The sequence below is a fragment of the Natator depressus genome, chromosome 6, assembly GCF_965152275.1.
Source record: "Natator depressus isolate rNatDep1 chromosome 6, rNatDep2.hap1, whole genome shotgun sequence".
NCBI classification, from domain to species: Eukaryota; Metazoa; Chordata; order Testudines; family Cheloniidae; genus Natator; species Natator depressus.
In genome coordinates, this window is record NC_134239.1 from 112,388,750 (window position 1) to 112,404,959 (window position 16,210).

A 16,210-nucleotide genomic window follows, 5' to 3' on the forward strand; every position below is an offset into this window, starting at 1 on the left:
TCAGAAGTGGTATGAAAATAGTTTTTCTAGTTGTGCAATTTGTACAGGCCGCACCCTTATTTATTAGTTGACAACTTCACAAGTGTAAAACATGCCCTTGTGATCGTGAGGTTTCATTTTTGCAATTCATTTCTGCGTAGGGGTTCGAAGAGAGTTCTTTTTCCCCCCTCCCTGCAATTAGTTCAGTATTCAACTACATATTTCCTCACTGGCTTGAGAAACTCTAATCAAATTAAGTGTTTACCCTGTAAATGTTTTTATATTGACTCCTGTTTTGTGGTGATTGACTTTAAAGCTTTGAATATGGTTAATACGTTTGTGCTGTGGTTAATATGTTTGTGCTACTGTATGGTACCTTGGTGGGGATACTGTCTATAAATGCTGTCAATCATGGTAGCAAGAAGTTTAATTCCTTTTTTTTAGCTCGTGAGTGCCATCCACTGCTTTTGTAAGATCTTTTGAAAAATATGTATGCGGGAGAAAGGGCTTGCTAATCAAATTATATAGCATTAAAGACATGGAGTTGTAATATTTTAACACTTTATTTTAAATAGGTGAAGGCATTTCTTCACCCTCCAATGGAGGGCATTGTACTTGAAACGTACGGAACTGGTAATGCACCAAATAATCGAGAAGATTTGCTAGAAGAACTGAGGAAAGCAACAGAACGAAAAGTAGTGATTCTTAATTGTACCCAGTGCTTACGCGGGAGTGTTGCTGCAGTCTATGCAACTGGACAGGTGAGGGAAATACAGCAATTTCTGGTTGCAATGTTATGTAAAAGAAAGTTTCACTGATGTGATTGGCTGTATGTTTAATGTGCTAGAAAACAAACATCTAGCTACAGGAAGATGTTGTCTATAAAACAGCCAGATTAGATTAGTTTTTAAATGGTTCAAGCTGATCTGCAAACAAGATTTTTAAAAAGCCCTTTATTCTAGACTGAATTCTGTAATTAGCTAGACCTGATCCCATTTTACTGATTGATGGCTTCTGCTATGTGCGTGACACCCCAGCATCCATCTGCAAAATACTGTTGATGTCAATCCCAAAAGAACTCCAGTGAGCGTGGAACTGGCTCACGGGGCAGACCAGTCAAGTGATGTCTTTTCAAGTTTGCAGTTACTTTAATAGTTACAAAATAAGGGCATTCAGTAAGGTGGCAAACTTCCGAAATACTCTAAACCTCATTGCTTACTTGACCCTCAAGACTCCCATTAGGCTATCTTCATGTGCCAATGAGTTCAGCAGTATAGTATGTACTGGGATGGCCCTCTGAATGGAGGCCAGTAGTCTGTGACTTCTGGAGATCTGAAAGCAGGTGTAGGCTAGTTTAAAGCAAATTTATATGCAGACACTGACATTCTTGGTATTCAGGGTATTCAGCATATTTTAAAAGAGTTTTCCTAACCTTATTTGCAATTCACAACCTTTTTGGTTAGTCAAAATACTGGTAGGACTAATGAGCCTCACAGACCCGACCAGTGTTCATAACCTGTGTGATAATTCTGAATTGTGGAAGGAAAGTTCATTTGTCTTGCTTAACTTTCCTCCTATTCCCTAGCCTATGCCTGCTTTCAGATCTCCATTGACTATTCAATGGCTAACCTTTTTAATAGTATGCCTTGTTTATAAATATCACTTCTTTGTACAGTAGGACTGAACTATTATTGTTTCTTATATATGGGATAGCTCAGTGGTTTGAGCATTGGCCTGCTAAACCCAGGGTTGTGAGTTCAATCCTTGAGGGGGCCATTTAGGGATCTGGGGCAAAAATTGGGGATTGGTCCTGCTTTCAGCAGGGGGTTGGACTAGATGACCTCCTGAGGTCCCTTCCAACCCTGAGATTCTATGATTCTATGAAATATTTTGATGCAGCTTTATTTATTTTTTGTTTCAACAACTTTTCTTATAACCTAATATATAGCTGAGGAAAAAAGGAAACATAAATTGTGACATTACCCAGGGTACAACCTGGACTGTTGAACAGCTGTGTCCCCTCAATTCTCCAAACAGGGTTTTACACCAGCCTTTTACACTGCTTTGCTGTGATAGCAACCACTCCTGGTCTGCTCTCACACAGCCTCCAGCATGTAAATTACTCCAAGCTATACTATATGAGTGCTATTGCCAGCCACTCTTGAATTACACTGTAGAGCAACACCAGCAAACTCCCAGTCCTAGACTGCCCCCAGAAATGTGCATCTTGGATTGCCCAGCCCTCTCCTGGACAAAGAAACTCATATAAAGCCCGTAATTTTATTAATAGAAAATGATATGCTTAAATCCTGTTATCTCAAGTGAAGTGTCCCGAACACTTCAATCAAGCACACTGGTTTAGATAAAACAAGTTTATTAACTACAGAAAGATAGATTTTACATGATTACAAGTAATGAGGCATAAAAGTCAGAATTGGTTACAAGGGGAAAAAAGGTAAAATGCAACTAATACCTAACTTAACAAGCTAAGTGAATTCAAAGCAAAAGTCTCTCTCACCACATGTCCGCGGTCTTACTGGCTGAACTCCTTTCAGACTGAGCTCCTTACTGGCTGAACTCCTCTCCCTCCCTCAGTCCAAAGTTGTTTCTTTGTTCCTCAGGTGTAGTAGCTGCTGTGGGTAGAGAGAAATAAGGAAGGGATAACTTGGGGTGTCTATTCTCCATTCTTACACTTTTCCTCTTCTTTGAGAGTCATCTCCAGCTGGAGCTCAGGAGACAGACACTCTGTGGGGATGGGAACCTCCAGCTGTTTCTTTGTGAAGATGTAAACATCTCGCTCATATCCTTTTTCCTGCCAAAGAATGGCCACTTAACTAGGTGATAGTTCATTTGATTTCATTGACATCTGGCTTGCCTTTTGTCTCCGAGGAACTAGTTTGTGGCGGCTTTTTAAAACTCGGAACATGTCTCAGTAATATCGTTACAGTAGAATGTTATAGCTTCACATATGATGTTGCCGCACATATTTTACCAGGACAGTAATGATTAGTAAATTATGAGTTTTCAAATAATACCTCACAAGGAATACTTTGTACAAAATTTATCATAGTCTTGTAAAAGGGGTGAACTTAGAGGGGTAGAGACTGTCACAAATGTCAAAAGAGCAGGCTTCATAAGATTTGAACTTGAGACCTTCTGAAACATAGTCATACCTTTTACTAAGTAGGCTATAAAGTTTTGGGCTAACATCAGTTGGGAATTTAGAGGGATTGCTTTGACCATCATGGAGCTCCCATACATTTTGCAAAAATATATGGAGAATGAAAAAAGCAATCGATAAACAACTGAATGTAAAAATGTTTACAATGTAAAGTTTGTTCACTAAATAATCCCAAGATACCCGAAATGGCAAAATTTCATGAGAAAAAAATCTAATTTACTATATGACATTCTGCTTCAACAAAAATGTGTATGGGGTGGGGGGGAACAATTTTTTCCCTATATTTTGGCTGAAAAATTCTCCATAAGTAGAGCACCTCTGCAAATGAGTTCTTGTGTTTGAGCCAAAGTGCTGTTTTCATAATTTGACTCAAGTCATTAGCATTCCCCCTTCTTATTAAACCTTTATAGGGTTATTTAGTCACTTTCAGTCACTTGTTAATTCCTGCGTCCCAGCTTTTCAACGTGGTGCATGTATTATGTGGCTTCACCAACTTCCACTGATGGACGCTATACCCTATTTATATTGGTATCTGTACAGGAGAACGTTGCCAACGTGTACAGAGCCATGATGTGTTCTGGCTGAATTCTACATAATTTATTTAATGCTGGTTTTTCACTGTCGTTCCCTTTTCAGAGTAACAGCTCTGTGGAGGAAACATGTTGGCTGAGTTCTGGAAATTTACTATAATATTAATTTCTTTCAAAAAAGCTTATATTAAATTTTTTATATTTTAAAAAAAGTAAAAAACATTTTGTCTGGCTGGTAATAATGTTACCTTCACTACATATGGCATTATCCTGTCATTTGTACATATTTTAGCTAGTCAGGTGATTTAGTGATTAAATAATCACGGTTCATCTCAAACTCTTTTAATTAACTGAATATCTGGACTCTGATCCACCTCCTCAGCACAGATTATAATTGAGGGGTCTATGTGGTGATAGGAAGCGGGGGAAATCACTTCCCCTCCTATCCAGACCATGAAAAAGCCTTAGCTGTTCTTTGGCTGAAAACACTGTGTAACTTTCCAGCACAGAAGGAAGTTTTAAATGGTACATGAAGATCTTAAGGAAACCTCATTTGTCTTCACTCCATGGTTGGTATGCTCTGTAAATATACATAGTGAAGGTAGGTCAATTTGGTTTTGCTTTTGCATTGGTTCAATCATTAGTTAATTGCTGAATTGTATAGGAAAAGCAATCTTTCTGAAGCAAGCACTATTTGGTTTTTGCCAGAACTGTAATTATTCAGTCTAGTCTCATATCCTAAATCATACAAAGGTAATGCAGCTTAGAGTGGTCTGACAACACCCGCATTGGTAGCACACTGCAGTACTGAAATACATCCAGGGAAATACCCCATAATAAATTGGTCAATATGTTTGTGGGAAAACAACATATCTGGCAAATTTAAAAACACCACTGATTTTAAAAATTAGTAACTGCAGCTTTATAATAAGGGCTGACCTAACAACCGTTTACGTAGTTAATACACACCCATAACCTTTTCCTTTTAGGGTAAAGAAATGGTCATTCTGGGTCTTTAGTAATCCCATGTGCATCAATACTGTATAGAAGTGTTTCTGAATACTACACTAATTAAGTTAAAGTTTCTTTTCATTCACAGACTCTCACTGCTGTAGGAGTAATTCCAGGGGGTGATATGACACCGGAAGCAGCCCTAGCTAAACTCTCATACACATTGAGCAAAAGCCATCTTAGCTGGGAGGAGAAGAAGGAGGTAAATATTTCACTGTTAGTTTAGTAGACTTTTAATAGTGGTTGGTTTTTTAAATCAAATTTTTTAATGTTTACTGCACTGACTGCTGTCTAGTAAAATTATTTGACTTTTTATGTTAATTTTTGAGCATTCGCTTCCACTATCTAATGTGAAGGCATCACACCCTCTTACTTTATGCAAAATAATGTTGTTATAGAACTATGAAAATAGGTAGATTTGCAGGGGGAAGAAAATCCTCAGACCTCTACATAGAGGTCAGTTGAAAACCAACACCGATATTTAAAACTTCTGCTTTTAAATTCAGCAGTGGATCTGTCCTGCAGCTTCAGCACAGACTCCAAATAAATAATGTGCAAACTGAAACTGAGAATGGAGGTGAAATCCGGGCTCCATTGAAGTCAATGGAAATTTTGTCCCTGATTTCAGTGGAGCCTAGATTTCACCCAGGGTTTATATTTGAGTCTTCATGTAGTAACTGGTGCATCTTATTATGCTTGTCACTTTATTTGAAGTCTGTGAGTCTTGAGTGTCAATGTTAGACATAATTTTGTTAAGATGAAAAGATTTGTATTATGTTCTTTAAACACAGACCGTTTCTCTGCGTCCCTGACTCTCAAGTGTTTATTAATTGACTATATATTTATAATTACTAGTTAATGACAGATTCTTTTTGGTTAATTAATGTCTTAGGTGTTGGGAAATAGAGAGAGAGTTAATACAACATATACAAATATATAGCCCTGTGTTAAACATTCTCTTTTCGGTGGTGGAATGCTAGCAAACGTATACACTAAAACTTTTGTTTTTATATGCAGCAAAGTCATAGTCCTGATGAAGTAAAGTTGTTATCCTGATTTTTTGGATGATATCAACATGAGTCATTCTCTAGATTTAACCTATCAAACTAATGATTTTCCCCTCCGTTGGATGTGCTAGGTAAAACAAAGCCTGATCAGTTGTGGAAAAAAATCTATTTCAAAATCAATACCTTCAAATAATGTCTGTAAAAAAAGGTATTCTATAGGATTTTCATCTATGTGCATGGGGATGGAGGGTGGTGGCGTTTCCTTTCCTTCCAGCTTTAAATTTAAATAGTCTCCTTGTAAACTTTGTAAGAGATTTACTAGCTGTCTGAATATGAAATTTTAATATTTTTAGAACTGTCAGCCGTGTCTTTTTCTTACCACTGTCTAATTTAATAGTTTTTTATTTTTAAACATATTCTGTGTGTGTAACTTAACAAATCTTTGTCCTGGAAAGGAGGGGGTCTCCTTGCTGTGGGAGGAGCAACTGTGCACAACGTACTTTATGCAGGAACACATTCAGCAAAGGGTGTAGTAGAGAATATGGCTTATAGGTATAGCACCGCTCAAGAAGCAGTGGTCGTCCATATGTGACCCCACAGCAATGAATGTATAATTTCTACTTTGCCTTTTTAAAAAATGTATTTTTTTAATGAAAGCTCTTCAGTGGTGTCTTTTAGCAGGCTGACCAATCTGAATTAGGTCAGCCTGTCAAATCTGAAAATTTCTATGCACCATACATAACTTCCACTGATATACATGTAATGGGACTCTTCCAGCAGACAGTTACAATATTGTAAGTGTTTAGGGGTGGTTTTTTTTATGAAGGGCATGCCTAGACACAGGTAAATCTGGGGCACTCTTTCTTCCCACATCACACCTTGCTTTCTTGCAAACTTGCACAGTCCTGCTTCTTAAAATTCTAATTGAGACGACTTACTGCTTAATAGTTGTGGAGGCACCTTGGCGGGAGAAAGCCAGCATCTAAAAGCATCAGAGTTGGAGAAACCAGTGGATTTGTTAATGTTCATGATGTTCAGATTTGTTCCCTCTTTCCTCAAGCTTTTATGGAACCTTATTTCTAGGTTTAGGAGTGTCTCTATTTAGGAGTGCTGGAACAATTTGTATAGTGGGGGTGCTAAGAGCCATTGAACCATTCTGTAAACCCTGTATATAATGGTATCCACTTCAAGCCAGAGAGTGCAGCAGCACCCCTAGTTCCAGCACCTATGTCTCTGTTCTTCTCCAGTCTTGTTTCAGAGGCTGCTTCTGAGCAGGGAGTTTCTCATTGCTGCTTGATCCTGGTTAGTGCTAAGGCTCTCATCCTGCAAATACTAAATACATGTTTAATGTTGAAACACTGAAATCAATGGGGCTATGCACATGCTTAAAGTTAAGCATGGGCCTAAGGGTTTACAGAATCAGGGCCAAAGGTCCTGATTCAAAGCCTATTAAAATCTGTATGAATCTTTCCATTGATGAACCTTTCCATTGATTGGGCTTTTGATTAAGCGGTAAGTGTGCAGTCAGTGCAGGGCATACTAGTTAAACATTGCCTTGCTTCGTTACTCTAAAACACTGGACAAAGGCAGGATCTCAGAAGGCCCAGTGCTTTTCCTAAAGTCACCACTGGTCTCCTAGTTTTATTTTCTCATTCAGTCTTTTAACTTACTGTTCGTTTAAATAGGATGCTACTTACCATGCAGGGAAATCTTGACTACTTAAACCAAACTGTTCTCACACACCGCCCCCCACCCCAAACATCTTGCTTCGCCTTCTGGATTTTCCAGTATGTTCTGACGTTTCTCTATCTTTTAGGTTATAAACTCTTTGGAATGATAACTGTTTTTACCTTTGTGTCTTCTCCAGTGCCACTTATACAGTGCTAAGCAAATAAATAATAGGCTATAGAAAATATTAAGTAATGTCAACTGTGTTCTTATTCTATGGGGCAAAACTAATTTTTACAGTAAATTGCACTCATTTGCATTTTCTGTAACTTTCTAGCTTAGGCTAGTAAAAATTAACATCATCAATCCTTTTTTCTCTTGCTTTTTACAATGATTTGATTGTTTGCTCATTTTTCAGATGCTGAGTGAGAATCTGAGAGGAGAAATGACTGTAGTACCCACAGGAGCCAAGATCTCTCTTACAGATAGCAAGTTTATTCAAGTTATTGCCAAATCTCTAAGTGTCAGCTGCAAGGAGGTACCTACTTTAAATATTTAAAGTCAACTCATGTACAGCAGAAAGTTAACTTAAACAAGTATATCTTAAAGGTGAAATACAGTGCAACGTTGAAAATGAAACACAAATTTCCTTGCTAAGTGTCCCAGCTAACCAGGCCATGGGGGGGCATTTGGTACAACAATAAGTTAAACCTTGAATTTCTTTTCTATGTCTGTAAAATTCTCTTGATTACTCCTTGGTTCACTGATGATCTAGGCTATCACAAATACTACACAGGTCATTGTCATGCATGGTACTTATGGTGTGAAAGAAAATACTAAATTATTTTGAATTTTCTACATATTTTGACAGTATGGAATAATTCAAGCATAGAGGGAAAATACTGTAATTATACACAAAATTATCAATGACCAGTACAATGGGAGGCATTCTGTGAGTAGTTATTAATGCGGAGTCAATATTGGTCACCGTTGATTGCACAACAAATGTTCTATGGAGAACATTGCAAGACATAATTATTATGGTCTTCTCTTGGCTTGTTTTCAGGGAAGGTTTAATTTAATTTAATACATACTCTACAGTGCATGGGGGTAGGAGAGAAGGAAAAAGGGTGAGGGACTGGGGTCACATGGAGTGAGTTAAGCATAAAAGAAGTTGAAGACTAGGTTTAGAAGGTTACAAGCTCTCCTGCTCATTGAACTCATGGAATTGGCAAAAAGAACAGGAGTACTTGTGGCACCTTAGAGACTAAAAAATTTATTAGAGCATAAGCTTTCGTGGGCTACGAGAGTTTTAAAACTAACAAAAATAACCCCCCACTTATAGCAGGGACAGTGTGTTCCAGATTTTCTGGGGTCATTCTATTAGCGTCCGCGGAACTTGTTGCTGCTGCTGTTTGAATTTTAGGTCACTAAGCTCTTTATCATGCTTTATGAGATAAGATCTCGCTAATGACCCATTGAGGAGGCTTGGAATGACCCCAAATAAGACTCCAGGGCTTGGGTAAATACAGTTTTTGTACTGCTTTAACTTTATCATTTAGAAACTGTATAGTTAAATCAGTACAAACCTCTAATGTGGACACAATTATACCAGTATAAAGGTGCCTTATAGTGCTATAGCTTATAACTCTGAATGCTAGGGGGTTGTACAAACTTAACTATTTTGGTTAAAAAAAAAAAAAAACCACACCACTACTCAAAATAATTAATTTGGAACAAAAACTGCACATAGATCAGATCTAAGGAAGGGTACAAAGTAAAGCTATTGGACTCTTTGGCTCTTTCCTCTTTATGAAGTTGGTGTCTCCTAATAAAGTGTCTCTTGATAGTCCTATCAGAGATGAGTCAGAACCTTATTGACCACACTCATTTTAACATATGGCTTAGAGTGAAGTAGGAATGGTATGAAACTTGCAGGGGTGAGGTACATATTGAAAATATTTCTCTCTCTTTCTCTCATGTTTAGGTAGTACACAGGAAGATCAAAAGTATCTTCATGCTGCGTTTTTTTGTTGGCTTTTGTGAATCATAGATTCAACTTGTGCTCTCAGAGGCTGAGATCAGAGAGAATTTTGATAGAAAAGTATTAGCCCTGTGCTGTACCTCTGGGAGATGCTGCATTTTGCTCCTATTTTGATTTTAGGACTGGGAGCTGAGACAGCATCCTTATTAATCTGCAGGTCAAATGGGTGAATCTGCAGACATTGGGAAATAGCTTGCTCGTTCTGTTTGACCTGGATAACAGCTGGTAGGCTGATAAATGCTTTGTTGCGGAACAGCTACACCATTTCTAATCTCACGCACCTCAGGTCAATAAATACATCTTTGGTGCAGTTGGACTGGATCAACACAGAGGTCTGTAAGGGGAGAATACATATATTGCTTGCTTTTGGTAAACCCTGACCCAGCTGGTCAGACAAGGAGCTTAAGGACCCAAATGCCTGGTCCACCAGGGCTAAATGCAGCCTCAGGACTTGAAGCAGAAAGTTGACCATGTTAACTCAGTGCATGTGGGTGAAGGTATCTACCTGTAAGCCATGCCACTGAGCACAGTAGTACAATAATAGGTTAAATTTGGGAAAGGAGAGCCCTAAGAGACAACAGTGTGTTCCAGTACATATGAGGGTCTAGCATAATGTGTGTTAATGTTGAAGGCCTTGGTGGGTGCCTACGGAGTGTTGAGTGCACCAGAAGTTTATTGATGCTCAGTCCTTGTTGCGAGTAGAGTTGGGCAAAGTTTTTTACAAAACATTGTGTTTTTTGCTGAAAACTGCATTTGGGGGGGCCTGAAACGATTTGCCAAATTCAGGTCAAATTTAATGAATACTTCCGGTTGGAAAAAAAAGCCTTTTAATTTCAAATTTGGCCAATAAGAAAGGTGAAGAACAGCCAAATCAAAACAAAAAACTAAAGGGGGAAAAAAAGAACAAAAAGCAAAATTTGTTTTGAGTCGACCAAAATGTTTCGGTTGATACAAAATGATTTTTTATTTTTTTTTATTAGACGAAAAAATGTTTTGGTATGAATTGAACCAGATTTTTTATCTGATTTTTTTTTTCTGGTTTGGCCCCTGTACCAGAAAAATTCATTATTTGCACAGCTCAAATAGTGAGTTATTGCTTAGTAACATAGATCTAATTTTTGGAGTTTATGCAGCATATTCTTCCACTATGAAAAGCATTTCCAAGCAGAATGATTATTAAAAAAAAAAAAAAAAAAGCCAGAGCAAAAGCAAGTGTTGCTGCCCTAGGTTCAAAACATCAGCAGAAACTTCTCAACATAGTATATATTAGCACATGGTGTTCTATGTATACTTTAAAATGGAGTTCAGTATTGTTCTCATAGAATGTTCATTGGTTTAAAATCTCAAAAATGACCAGTGATTCTGGGATTGTTTCTATGTTTAGGTGCCCCATTTGAGACACCTTATAGGGGTCTTTCTTTCAAAGGGTATGTCTACACTACGAAATTAGGTCGAATTTATAGAAGTCGGGTTTTTTAGAAATCGGTTTTATATATTCGAGTGTGTGTGTCCCCACAGAAAATGCTCTAAGTGCATTAAGTGCATTAATTCGGCGGAGTGCTTCCAGAGTACCGAGGCAAGCGTCGACTTCCGGAGTGTTGCACTGTGGGTAGCTATCCCACAGTTCCCGCAGTCTCCGCTGCCCATTGGAATTCTGGGTTGAGATCCCAATGCCTGATGGGGCTAAAACATTGTCGCGGGTGGTTCTGGGTACGTATCGTCAGGCCCCCGTTCCCTCCCTCCCTCCGTGAAAGCAGCAGCAGACAATCGTTTTGCGCCTTTTTTCCTGAGTTACCTGTGCAGACGCCATACCACGGCAAGCATGGGGCCCGCTCAGGTAACCGTCACCGTATGTCTCCTGGGTGCTGGCAGACGTGGTACTGCATTGCTACACAGCAGCAGCAACCCCTTGCCTTGTGGCAGCAGACGGTACAATAGGACTGGTAGCCGTCATTGTCATGTCCGAGGTGCTCCTGGCCACGTCTGCCAGGAGTGCCTGGGCAGACATGGGTGCAGGGACTACATTAGAAGTGACTTGACCAGGTCATTCTCTTTAGTCCTGCAGTCAGTCCTATTGAACCATCTTATGGTGAGCAGGCAGGCGATATGGATTGCTAGCAGTCCTATTGTACCATCTTCTGCCGGGCAGGCAAGAGATGAGGATGCTAGCAGGCCTATTGTACCATCTTCTGCCGAGCAGCCATGAGATGTGGATGGCTTGCAGTCCTTCTGCACCGTCTGCTGCCAGCCAAAGATGTAAAAGATAGATGGAGTGGATCAAAACAAGAAATAGACCAGATTTGTAAGCCAACCCTGTAAGCCATGTCGTCAGTCGCCCCTCCCTCCGTCAGAGCAACGGCAGACAATCGTTCCGCGCCTTTTTTCTGTGCGGATGCCATACCAAGGCAAGCATGGAGGCCGCTCAGCTCACTTTGGCAATTAGGAGCACATTAAACACCACACGCATTATCCAGCAGTATATGCAGCACCAGAACCTGGCAGAGCGATACCGGGCAAGGAGGCGACGTCAGCGCAGTCACGTGAGCGATCAGGACATGGACACAGATTTCTCTGAAAGCATGGGCCCTGCCAATGCATGCATCATGGTGCTAATGGGGCAGGTTCATGCTGTGGAACGCCGATTCTGGGCTCGGGAAACAAGCACAGACTGGTGGGACCGCATAGTGTTGCAGGTCTGGGACGATTCCCAGTGGCTGCGAAACTTTCGCATAGGTAAGGGCACTTTCATGGAACTTTGTGACTTGCTTTCCCCTGCCCTGAAGCGCATGAATACCAAGATGAGAGCAGCCCTCACAGTTAAGAAGCGAGTGGCGATAGCCCTGTGGAAACTTGCAACGCCAGACAGCTACCGGTCAGTTGGGAATCAATTTGGAGTGGGCAAATCTACTGTGGGGGCTGCTGTGATGCAAGTAGCCCACGCAATCAAAGATCTGCTGATATCAAGGGTAGTGACCCTGGGAAATGTGCAGATCATAGTGGATGGCTTTGCTGCAATGGGATTCCCTAACTGTGGTGGGGCCATATCCCTATCTTGGCACCGGAGCACCAAGCCAGGGAGTACATAAACCGCAAGGGGTACTTTTCAATAGTGCTGCAAGCTCTGGTGGATCACAAGGGACGTTTCACCAACATCAATGTGGGATGGCCGGGAAAGGTACATGACTCTCGCATCTTCAGGAACTCTGGTCTGTTTCAAAAGCTGCAGGAAGGGACTTTATTCCCAGACCAGAAAATAACTGTTGGGGATGTTGAAATGCCTATAGTTATCCTTGGGGACCCAGCCTACCCCTTACTGCCATGGCTCATGAAGCCATACACAGGCAGCCTGGACAGTAGTCAGGAGCTCTTCAACTACAGGCTGAGCAAGTGCAGAATGGTGGTAGAATGTGCATTTGGACGTTTAAAGGCGCGCTGGTGCAGTTTACTGACTCGCTTAGACCTCAGCGAAACCAATATTCCCACTGTTATTACTGCTTGCTGTGTGCTCCACAATATCTGTGAGAGTAAGGGGGAGATGTTTATGGCGGTGTGGGAGGTTGAGGCAAATCGCCTCGCTGCTGGTTACGCACAGCCAGACACCAGGGCGGTTAGAAGAGCACAGGAGAGCGCGGTACGCATGAGAGAAGCTTTGAAAACCAGTTTCATGTCTGGACAGGCTACGGTGTGAAAGTTCTGTTTGTTTCTCCTTGATGAAACCCCCCGCCCCTTGGTTCACTCTACTTCCCTGTAAGCTAACCACCCTCCCCTCTTCCCTTCGATCACCGCTTGCAGAGGCAATAAAGTCATTGTTGCTTCACATTCATGCATTCTTTATTCATTCATCACACAAATAGGCGGATGACTACCAAAGTAGCCCAGGAGGGGTGGTGGAGGAGGGAAGGAAAATGCCACCCAGCACTTTAAAAGTTTACAACTTTAAAATTTATTGAATGCCAGCCTTCTGTTTTTTGGGCAATCCTCTGTGGTGGAGTGGCTGATTGGCTGGAGGCCCCCCCACCGCGTTCGTGGGCATCTGGGTGAGGAGGCTATGGAACTTGGGGAGGAGGGTGGTTGGTTACACAGGGACTGTAGCGGCAGTCTGTGCTCCAGCTGCCTTTGCTGCAGCTCAGCCATACACTGGAGCATATTGGTTTGATCCTCCAGCAGCCTCAGCATTGAATCCTGCCTCCTCTCATCACGCTGCCGCCACCTTTCAGCTTCAGCCCTCTCTTCAGCCCACCACCTCTCCTCCCGGTCATTTTGTGCTTTCCTGCACTCTGACATTATTTGCCTCCAGGCATTCGTCTGTGCTCTGTCAGTGTGGGAGGACAGCATGAGCTCAGAGAACATTTCATCACGAGTGCATTTTTTTTTCTTTCTAATCTTCACTAGCCTCTGGGAAGGAGAAGATCCTGTGATCATTGAAACACATGCAGCTGGTGGAGAAAAAAAAAGGGACAGCGGTATTTAAAAAGACACATTTTATAAGACAGTGGCTACACTCTTTCAGGGTAAACCTTGCTGTTAATATTACATACATAGCACATGTGCTTTCGTTACAAGGTCGCATTTTGCCTCCCCCCACCATTTGGCTACCCCCTCAACCCTCCCCACTCCCCCTGGCTAACAGCGGGGAACATTTCTGTTCAGCCACAGGCAAACAGCCCAGCAGGAACGGGCTCCTCTGAAGAAAAGCACCCTATTTCAACCAGGTGACCATGAATGATAGCTCACTCTCCTGAGGATAACACAGAGAGATAAAGAATGGATGTTGTTTGAACGCCAGCAAACATACACTGCAATGCTTTGTTGTACAATGATTCCCGAGTATGTGTTACTGGCCTGGAGTGGTAAAGTGTCCTACCATGGAGGACGCAATAAGGCTGCCCTCCCCAGAAACCTTTTGCAAAGGCTTTGGGAGTACATCCAGGAGAGCCGCGAATGCCAGGGCAAATTAATCCTTTCACATGCTTGCTTTTAAACCATGTACAGTATTTTAAAAGGTACACTCACCGGAGGTCCCTTCTCCGCCTGCCGGGTCCAGGAGGCAGCCTTGGGTGGGTTCGGGGGGTACTGGCTCCAGGTCCAGGGTGAGAAACAGTTCCTGGCTGTCGGGAAAACCGGTTTCTCCGCTTGCTTGCTGTGAGCTATCTACAACCTCATCATCATCATCTTCTTCTTCGTCCCCAAAACCTGCTTCCATGTTGCCTCCATCTCCATTGAAGGAGTCAAACAACACAGCTGGGTAGTGGTGGCTGAACCCCCTAAAATGGCATGCAGCTCATCATAGAAGCGGCATGTTTGGGGCTCTGACCCGGAGCGGCCGTTCGCCTCTCTGGTTTTCCGGTAGGCTTGCCTCAGCTCCTTAAGTTTCACGCGGCACTGCTTCAGGTCCCTGTTATGGCCTCTGTCCTTCATGCCCTGGGAGATTTTGACAAAGGTTTTGGCATTTCGAAAACTGGAATGGAGTTCTGATAGCACGGATTCCTCTCCCCATACAGCGATCAGATCCCGTACCTCCTGTTCAGTCCATGCTGGAGCTCTTTTGCGATTCTGGGACTCCATCATGGTCACCTCTGCTGATGAGCTCTGCATGGTCACCTGCAGCTTGCCACGCTGGCCAAACAGGAAATGAGATTCAAAAGTTCGCGGTTCTTTTCCTGTCTACCTGGCCAGTGCATCTGAGTTGAGAGTGCTGTCCAGAGCGGTCACAATGGAGCACTCTGGGATAGCTCCCGGAGGCCAATACTGCCGAATTGTGTCCACAGTACCCCAAATTTGACCTGGCAAGGCCGATTTAAGCGCTAATCTACTTGTCAGGGGTGGAGTAAGGAAATCGATTTTAAGAGCCCTTTAAGTTGGAAAAAAAGGGCTTCATCATGTGGATGGGTGCAGGTTTACATCGATTTAACGCTGCTAAATTCGACCTAAAGTCCTAGGCCTGGGTGATCTTTTGAAACTCAGACCCCTTTTTAAATTGTCTCAGGTTTGGTTCCCAAAAATGGAGACACCCATAGTTGTTAGTCCCTTTTGAAAATGAAGGCCTTGATCTCTTTAATCAGCCTGAGTTTTCTATGAGCCTTATGATGGTGGATCCGTGGTATGTCCATCATATTTATATATTTTACCCTTTAGTCTGACCAGCTACCACAAAAAGACAAAATATTGTAAATTTCTATGTGAATCAATCAGAGGAGGCCTCAAAATTTAAGAATCTTTAACAAATGTGGTTCAAAAAGGTCACACCTTAGCGATATTAGGATGTGCCATATTTTGCAGGATCCTACTTAGCTATGGGGCTTGTAAATACTGAAAAAGGTTGTTTAAACAAAGGTTGTTTAGTAAATAGCTGTTAGAATCAGCACAGTCAGACAACAACTCAGAAGTGTCCTAACTCCATATTGACTTCAGGAAACTGATATCTGTAGTTAGTAAGGAAGTGGTAAGTTTGGTAATAATACAATTTTCAGGCATTTAATTTATTATATTGATTACTTCTTTATTATTTTGGTTTTTATCTGAAGTGGGAGATTGTTTTAAAATTAATTATCAAACTTTAAAGATGGCTGCTTAGGGGCTTTTTCATTTCCATTTGAACTAGAAGAACTGGCGTTCATTGTTCAGGAAAAAAGACTTTTAAAAATATGTTATTCCAGTTGCATATTTTTTATTGGCCAAATCTGGGACCAAAAATTTTCCAAAAAACTAATATTAGTTTGAGATGAGCACATCTTGATAATATGAGGGAGTTTTGCTATGTAGAATTCACGTAAAGACAGGGATGTCATTT

At 41.4% G+C, this 16,210-nt stretch overlaps 1 protein-coding gene across 1 annotated transcript in view; it reads left to right on the forward strand.

Moving 5' to 3' along the window:
• Window positions 1-16,210, forward strand: part of ASPG (asparaginase) — an 84,480-nt gene that overhangs the window by 45,267 nt on the left and 23,003 nt on the right. Inside the window, exons 8-10 of the mRNA XM_074956331.1 lie at window positions 555-740; window positions 4,790-4,903; window positions 7,795-7,914. Coding sequence (XP_074812432.1) covers window positions 555-740; window positions 4,790-4,903; window positions 7,795-7,914 — 420 coding nt within the window. The remainder of the gene's footprint in view (window positions 1-554; window positions 741-4,789; window positions 4,904-7,794; window positions 7,915-16,210) is intronic.